Source organism: Zerene cesonia, chromosome 23 (genome assembly GCF_012273895.1).
Source record: "Zerene cesonia ecotype Mississippi chromosome 23, Zerene_cesonia_1.1, whole genome shotgun sequence".
Lineage (NCBI taxonomy): Eukaryota > Metazoa > Arthropoda > Insecta > Lepidoptera > Pieridae > Zerene > Zerene cesonia.
The window spans coordinates 2,735,521-2,744,542 of record NC_052124.1 but is presented as its reverse complement, the minus strand read 5'-3'; the positions used below and the strand labels follow the sequence as shown (position 1 = coordinate 2,744,542).

At 34.5% G+C, this 9,022-nt stretch overlaps 1 protein-coding gene across 1 annotated transcript in view; it reads left to right on the top strand.

Annotated features, from left to right (window-relative positions):
• LOC119836173 (proline dehydrogenase 1, mitochondrial-like) overlaps nucleotides 1-9,022 on the top strand; it is a 20,103-nt gene that overhangs the window by 10,653 nt on the left and 428 nt on the right. The window contains exons 2-4 of the mRNA XM_038361429.1: nucleotides 2,623-2,744; nucleotides 4,348-4,434; nucleotides 9,008-9,020. Coding sequence (XP_038217357.1) covers nucleotides 2,623-2,744; nucleotides 4,348-4,434; nucleotides 9,008-9,020 — 222 coding nt within the window. The remainder of the gene's footprint in view (nucleotides 1-2,622; nucleotides 2,745-4,347; nucleotides 4,435-9,007; nucleotides 9,021-9,022) is intronic.

Below are 9,022 nucleotides of genomic sequence, written 5' to 3'. Positions count from 1 at the left end.
CCTTCAGAGGTTTTGACGTCGTGATTAGATTAATGTGTTTACATTTATGCTCCTGTACCTGCAATTGGAAACAATTCGTTTTCTCTATGAATTGCTGGTTATCCCTGAATGCTATATAGGCTATATATATATATATGTACCACGCCCGAAGTCGGCGATCAGGAACCAGACCGGAAAGACTGCCAGTTAGATATAAAGTATGAAGGGCCGTGAGCTGCATAACCGTTTCAGGAATATGCTGGCGATCACGAACCGACATTTCATCATCTACAGATTATCTCGGTAAATCTGTTTCCGAAACAACTCGGGCTTATCTGAATAGATAAGCAGATGCAGACATCTCAGATAGCTGACGACGGCGAGAGAAAATTCCATTGAGGAGAATTTTTCTTTCGGAAAACTTGGAGTTATCTCGGGACATGTTATGACATAGATTGTGGCGTGGATCGTTGTTTATTTCGGTACCTAAATAGATGGCTACGTGTTTGATGGGAAGATGGGATCTTTTATAAAAGGATTGTAAAGAAAAGATTATTATAAGATTTAGGTAGGTCCACATAATTACGTATATATATAGTAAATCGAAATTCACCGTTAAAACATATTCAACTGTACAAATATTTATAATCTATACTAATAATAAAATGCCGGAGATTCTGCTTGTTTGTTCAAACGCGCTAATCTCGGCAACTGATGGAACGATTCGAAGAAATTTCTTTGGACGTGTAGCTACGTGATCCTTGAGTGCGATAGGCTGTGTAAGTACCACGGGCGAGGCAGAACGCCGAGGCAGAACGCTAGTCCTAGCTAGTAGCTGTATGATTAATCAGAAGTCGGAACTAAGTGCGCACAAATAGTAGGCGCCATAAGCTAGTGTGAATAGTGTGAAAATTCCGAGCGGAACCGCGACGAGCGTCTAGTTATTAATAACAAAAAACGAAATTAACTAAAAATTGTCAGAACTAGACCAAATTCAAATGGGACCAAAAGGCAGGCCCCTGTTTCAAATAGAAATCGGTTCACCCAGTGAGTATCTAATTAACCAAAAATGAAAATCGAATCGAACTCTCATTTTCTTAAGTCGGTTATTAAGTGACTTGAAATGAGTTTACTCTACACGAATATACTATTTTCCTCGCTAGATTTGTTTCTAAAGACTACCAAGTGGAAAAAACCTCTCAGCGCGACGAAATAAATCCATTTGAGTGGTTCGATGCGGTTCGCAACCAGTTTTTTATTGTGATAATCACGAGATTGTGAAAATAACCAAACATAGCTAACTCGACAGACATGCTCCAGACGCGTGTAGGGTTGGCGACGCTGAGAATCAAACCGGCGACTCTCCACTAATGCGGAGAGGCAAATGCTGAGTAGTCCACCTTATCACAAATACTGACCGAATACTAGAATATATTTAATGTAATTTTTTTTTTATAGTTCTTAAAATGTATTAGTTGTAAGCTAAAATGTTGTATCTGTGATTAAATGTATTTTCTTATTTCCTTCTTTTTTTTAATTAAGGTTCTCTCGTTGCTATGTTGTTACGTTTTTAGAGGTTGGCGTTGCTAGATAGTGAATTTGAGGGATTGATATTTTATGGTAATATACATACATAAATTAAGTAAGGTTTGGTGGCACCGTCTTAAGGTTTCCTTTGGATAGGATGTTTAATGGCCATGCGTAATATTATGTATTACCTATTTGATGCAAATAGTAGCATAATTTTATATGGATGTTTTATTGATATGTCAATTATTTAGGCAATCACTGCATATTCAGCTAATTTTTTTAATTATTCATTATAAATTAACGGCAAAAATTTCAAATCGCATTTTAAAACTCATCGGATGTTTAGACGGGCATCTTGAAATTTTAAATTAAATTTTTACAGGAAGGAATTTAAATTTGGTATAACATTCCAAAATATAATAAACAGTATGATATTAATTCAATATGAAGTCTGCAGCAGCCCTAGCGTCCTTAACTTGACCTCGAATTTTCAATGTCACTCGAACGATTAATTAACATCTTTAGTAAAATCTAGAATTTAAAACATCCATTGATACACTTTTTGAGATAATTCTTTTTGTTTGTTCAATAATGTTTAAAATAAATATCATCTATGGTAATATTATAAAGCTGAAGAGTTTGTTTGTTAGTTTGTTTGAATGCACTAATCTCGGGAACTACTAATCCGATTTGAAAAATTCTTTCAGTGTTAGATAGCCCGTTAAGTGAGGAAGGCTATAGGCTATATATGTACCACGGGCGAAGCCGGGACGGACCGCTTGTTGTTAATAAAAGATGGAAATCGCATATATATATTTTAAGAAAATGATTATTTACAAAAAATATGTTTGATACATTTCTACTGAGATACATAAATGTGTAAGTCTGTTAGAAAGTGTGTTTCCTACTCTTCCAATCGATCGGGTTTCGAGTTAAATCACAATAAAAATATTAAATCATTACAAGACACACTATAATAGATTAATTTGTAGAAAATCTGTTTTGTGCGCAGTTCAATTCGAACTCAAACATTTCTATATTCAATAAGACTTCTTTTACACGAACGAAGAAGGACTTGTGCATCGTCATAACATTTTTTTTTTCATTCACCAGTTGATGAGGAGGCTCCGGCAGCTGGTCGGCCAGCGCATGTTCGAGGCCATTATGAAGGCGACCTTCTACGGGCAGTTCGTGGCTGGCGAGGATCAGAATAAGATCAGGCCCACTATTGACAGGTGAGGCGCTTCGCTGAGTTGGTCCAAGTTGGAATGGGAACATAAATGACCCTTTGTGTCAGATGTCGTTTGAAGAAATAAATTCAGTTGGAATATCATCTTGTTTACTATTGCTATTACGGTTTATTTTATTTTGACTGACTCTCTCATCAAAATAAATTATAGTTTAAAATAATTAAAAAAGAACGAATAATTAAAAACGCTTTTATTGCAAATTGAACTAAAAACTAGAAAATAATTTTTGATGGCAAAGAGTTTATTATAAATGTAGTTGCAGATGAAACAATCGATCATAAAGAATCACCTCGAAACAAAATTGTAATAAAATTTCAGTTATTGAGACAATTATTCAATTCAGAGTAGAAAGCGTAGGGTGCTAAAACTATCCTAGATAGCATAGTAATGAACTACAGTAAAATGCACTCAATAAAATTGGTTAGTATTAACAGCTTTGGTGTCTCAACTCGATCCCATTCTAGTGTCTTTACGACGTAGGTACTTTTGAATAGTGAAGCTTTATAAGACCCACTATTGTGTGTTCCCAGTTTCATGTCGCTTCAAATTTATTCATTCATATTTAAAGGATTTAGCTACACGTGTTCTTCGTTTCGTAGAGTTTTGGAAATTTATATCGCAAATAATGATTAATTAGCTATTTTATTTATAAATGAATTAAAGTTGTTTAACAGGACTTTAATCACAGCTCTAAATTAAATTTAATCCACAGCTAGTAAAAAACGTTCAGCCCGATAAATATGTCGCGATGTTTTGATATAAATTATAAGTTGTCATTGTAATTTGCATTCAATGTTATATCTGGTTAGATACAGATTCGCTTAACAAGCAATCTGCTATATTCTTTAGCAATAAACAACAAGTAGCTTTCCCAAACGGGAAAGTTTTATTATTATACAGTCGAGCTTTTTGTGAGTTAAATACTCACCAAGAAACGAAACGAAAAATAAAATCTTCATCATATTTGTTGAGATAATAATTAAAGGAAATTATCTGGTTCTCTTCTCCGGCGTCACGCGATATGCACTGTAACGGTTTTGATGATATTTTTTCAATTGGTATTTTTCATTTAGAATGACTGATACGATTTAGTTTATTAGTTTGAATGACTTAACAAATGTATCTAGTGACGTATAAAAGTCAATTGAAGTAAACAATTGTCGCGTTTCCTGTGGTACTTCCTCAAAATGACGCATACCTTCTTTTTTAACTTATGATAACGATGAAATAATAAGTCCAGTTCTTTTTATTTAATCAAATGCGAAAGCATCTCTGTCCGTCTGTCTTCGCCTTTTAACCACATAGTTTCAAAACTGGCTGACGAATTGTATAGCTTCATACAATAAACACTGAATGCAACCTGTTTCATAGCTAATGTAAAATTGTTTATATTGTTACGTTTATTACGACTAATATTGCCATTGTCATATCTTCCACTTGCTTTTACCCGCGGCTACGCACGCGTAAAATTCGGAGTAGAATAATACATTTTATTATACATATAAACCTTCCTCTGAAATCATTCTATATCTATTTAAAAAAATCCCATCAAATTTCGTTGTGCAGTTTTTTCGTATATTTTCCACAGGTTGCGCTCATTTGGCGTCAAATCGATCCTGGACTACTCCGTGGAGGAGGACCTCTCGCAGGAGGAGGCCGAGAAGCGCGAAGTCAGGTAATTTTACTCAATTATGGTATATACTAAACATAGACCCATGGTAAATGTTCTTTGTTATGACGATTTAAAAGTTCTTCTTTGAGAAGACGAATAGAATAAATAAATTGTTGAGTTTGAGTTTATAAAAATTATTATTACACGTAAATCAAAGGAATTGGAGTAACTTAATGGTTTCAAATAAGTAAGAGCAAAAAAAAGTGGTTTAAAAACAAAATAACACGCGTTTTTAAACAGAATAATTTAAATTGTTTCATTTCTTAAACTGAGACATAATCTTATAATAGTGTGCGTATATGTATGGAAATTATTGAATTCCAGCTATTCTAAGCAGGATAATAAAAAAAAAACTCAAGAAATTATTGTTATGTCACCGGTCCTTGATAAGCGTACAAAGTTTGAATTAAATACTATATCCGTTAAAAATCTTGTCTAAAGCAGTCGGTTACATGTAAACGTACATGTGAAACTAATAGAAGAGTGTTAAAAAAAATGGCAAAAGTGCTAAATTTATTTCTCACTCTATAGCACACCTTCATTTCCCTTGTGATGTGCTAAAAAGTGGCGTCTATCCTTTATATTGATAATTTGATTGTGGGTTTGAGTTTGTGTCGCTGTACCGGGTAATCCCTATATCTGATTAAAGAATTCTTGTACTAGAAAGCCGCGTCATCTGTGAGTGTCGTAGACTATATTTGGTTTTGTTTTTCTTCTGCGTGAACTGGCGCGGAGCCGGGGCGAGCTGCAAGTATTGGTAGCCCATGCTAACGTCGGATATAACTGGTCTAACTGGTCGGATAGTTAATAATTCGATTTGAGATGCCCTAAACTACGCTAACTTTCACGTTTCTAGTTTTACAATAAAAAAAAAAACAAAATGTTAAATGATTTCACGCTACCAATAACCAAAACGTCATTTAACGACCTCTTCCAAATGGGACATAATTCGTTTTTACATAAAGCAAAAAAAACGAAAATCACAGAGGCTTCATAAATGACGCTAATGAAGATTTGACACGAGCGACGACAAGGATGGATATATCGTGACGTCACGCGCGCGAGTGGGACGGCCGGTGCGTTGTTGGAATGATTTTTCCCATTGTTTCCAAGGCCCGTATAGTAATGAAGTCGTGATTTTACGTAAAAAGGCTTCAGTCAAGCGTCAGCGTCACATGTGCAGACAATTTTAATAATATATAATTAACATATTTACAACTAAACACGCTTTTTGATAGCATCAACTCAATTTTATATCCGATCGTTTTTATTCAGGATAATAAGATAACCTCGTGATGTTATTGTATGGTCACTGATCCTTGATAATGGTACAAAGTTCTAATTAAATCTGTCCGTTTGTGAAGCGAATAATAACGTAATATAATTGCTAATAAAAGCATGTTAAAAATGTGTCCCTCCTTTACCGTTTATCTCAATTCTCTTTAGGTGGTACTAAAACTATTTTCAGCTCATTAATTATAAATTATACTATTAAATGCAACTTTTTCTATACGATTGTGTTCAGAGATAAGAATCTCTGGGTAAATGTCTGTTTTATAAAATTTTCACAGATTTTTTTAACGTGTTAACTCGTCTAGAGTAAAGGGATCTTGGCGTCCAACGGAGATTGAGTATAGGACCTCTTATTTATCAGGTTCAAAATCATCAATCAAAAGCTGTAAAATTGTATTTATAGTAAAACAGCAAAAAGTCATAATACGATTCGTTTGACCTGTTATATGATGTGTATAGTAGGCAATCTGTTAAATTTTATAATAGTTTAAAATATGGATCATAGACCATAAGAAAATAAGCTAATACATATATGGATATATTGTAACTAACTATTTTCACTTTTTCTTTAGATTTGGAAACCAAAGCTTCTTCGTCGATTTGGTATATCTTTTTTTTTTAATTTTTCAGCGGCAGCTCAAGCTTGCGCTTGGCTGAATTGCTCATGAGCGAGCCTAGAAGTCTCCAAGAACTGGTTTTAGCCGGGTTTTTATGTTTTGCTTTTTTTTCGTACATTGCTGTCGGAAAATTAGATAGTTTTGGTTCTAGTGTACTCTATAACATTAAATTGGTATGGTTTGTTTTTTTTTCTGGTAATTTTTGTATGGTAGTGTATATCAATGGTTTTTAGTTAGTTATTGTTATATGGAGATAGTAATGGATCGTAGAGGTTCAGGTTAGGGGGATGTAGTGTAGTGTAGTGTAGTTAGAGTTTTTAGGGTCCTTACGTCCCAATTTTGAAGCGAATTTAGACGAATGAGTGATAGAAAGTAACTAAAATAAACAATGCAGTTTCTCTACGTGTTGACAATAAATTTGTGAGACCGTGATGACTTTGAAATACAACTCTCCGCACGAAACAGTCAATTCACTTAGATCCGAAATGAAAACAAAATCGTTTCCGACACGATTACCAAGGCCACAAAATGGGCCAGAGGTTGGCTTCACTCCCGCGGTATGAGCGTACAGTTTTTACTTATTACATAAGCTTTAATGAAGAGTGAAATAATTACAGCGGCCACGTCACTCTGCGGGATGCCAAAACTTTCGTTATATGATGTATGAATGTGCATCAGATTAGAGTAATCATGCGAAATTTCTATGTGACGTTGGTCTATCGTTATCTCTGCTAAGTCGGTGACGTTAATCCGCCCACTATGGCGGTAGTTTTTTTTTCTCTATATTGTGGAAGTTTAATGTTGGCTTAGAATTAATTAAGTTGACATTAAATTAAAAGAAAAAATTCTAGGGAATCATCTTATTGAGTCGCGTAATTATTTATTCTCGATTCAATAATTACTAATTAGATAGGTATATAACCGAACTAGGGAGATTGTAATATGTCTTGTGGTTAATAAGAAATGTTCGTAGGGTTGCGATGCGATATAAAATGATTGCCTACCGCGGAATCTGGAGTGTTGCCAATGTGTCGCACGAAAGGGCTCGTTTGGGTTACGTATGTCGGTACGTAAGTTACGGGGATGCCCTTTCGCGTGTACAATAAGAACGATTTACGAACGATAATATAATTTAACAATTATCTCCACTAAATCTCACGGAATGTGTGACACAAATCTGCTATTGTCAATGCGCTTGGTAACCGAAAACAAAAGAGCACGAGAAACGAGTCCTTGGCTGAAAATCGCTTCGTTACAACGACCGCGCGGTTACGTAAGAATTTTACGGAGTTTGAGCCAATTGCTTTAAAAATAATATGGGGGCGTGTCCGCGACCGCGTGATTTTGGACTCGCTAGTAAAATTGACTATTGTACACGTAATATTCTGATTTCTGGTATATTTTTTTTGTACAAACGGTCTCATTATCTTCGAAACTCGGTTTTTTTGGAAAACATATATTTTTTCATTAGTGTTGAATCGCTTCAATTGTATGGTTCAAGCTAGTTGCTGTTCGGCTATAAAGTCTGAAAAGGGTTTCGGTGAGCTATTGTCATCGTTTCAAGATTTAACATATCGTAGTTAGATTGATTAAATGAAAATGAGATGAGAATTAAATGAGGTTAAAAAGTATCTATGATTACATAAATGCAGTTTACGACCATAAAACAATAATCATAAATTTTATCCATTACATATATATATATATATATATATATATATATATATATATACTAGTATAATACATAACTTTAAATGAGAAACGAAAACAATTATAATGAACAATCTATTTGTTACTTGTAATAAAAAATGAAATATGTAGAGAGTTATTTAGCAGTGCTCTTGAAGTTGGTCAGAGCAGACGATAGATGACGGATGTCGTGACGATGTAAAAGTATTTACACACCTTCAGATACCGCCCACGTTTCTATACATAAATAATCTTTTACTGAAATGTAGTGATTTATACATCTTTGTAAATTGACCGAAGGTGGCTTTGCATCATGAACCGATTTCAATAAAGTTTTTTGTATTTTTATTGACTCTGTTACTGGGTGAATTGATTTTGATGATTCCTATTTTTTTTTGAGCTGCCTTCCGTGAGGGCCCATTTGAAAATTTGTCTAGTTTTGAATATTTGAAGGTGGTTTAATTTATCTTAAATATTTTTTTTGTGTGTATCCGTGTGTGTATGTGTCTGTCCGTGTGTATATGTGTGTGTTTGTGTCGGTCCGTGTGTGTTTATGCGTGTGTGATCTTAACCAATACATTATCTGATATTCTTTAGACACGTTATGTTTCTTTCCTGACATTAACTGCATATTTTTATTTCGAATTTCATCTAAATAGGTGTTGGTAATTATCCTTGAAAGTGTAACAGCCATACTGACATTACATTTACATTTTTACATATTATTTGCGGCTTCACTCGTGTGGTACCCGGCAGCCTATGTTTAATCCAGACTATAATCTATCTCGGAATCAAATTTCGCAAAAACTTCTTTTGCGTGAAAGAGTAATAAACATCCATACATTGTTAGAAACTTTAGCGTTTCTAATATTGAATCCGTTTGGATCCGTTTTTACCCGCGTCAACAATATGTTCGGCGATATATACGGACGGCATACATGATGTCCTTCCACCTCTCACGTATGCTGTGTCACCAGCGCGTCGGTGTCCGT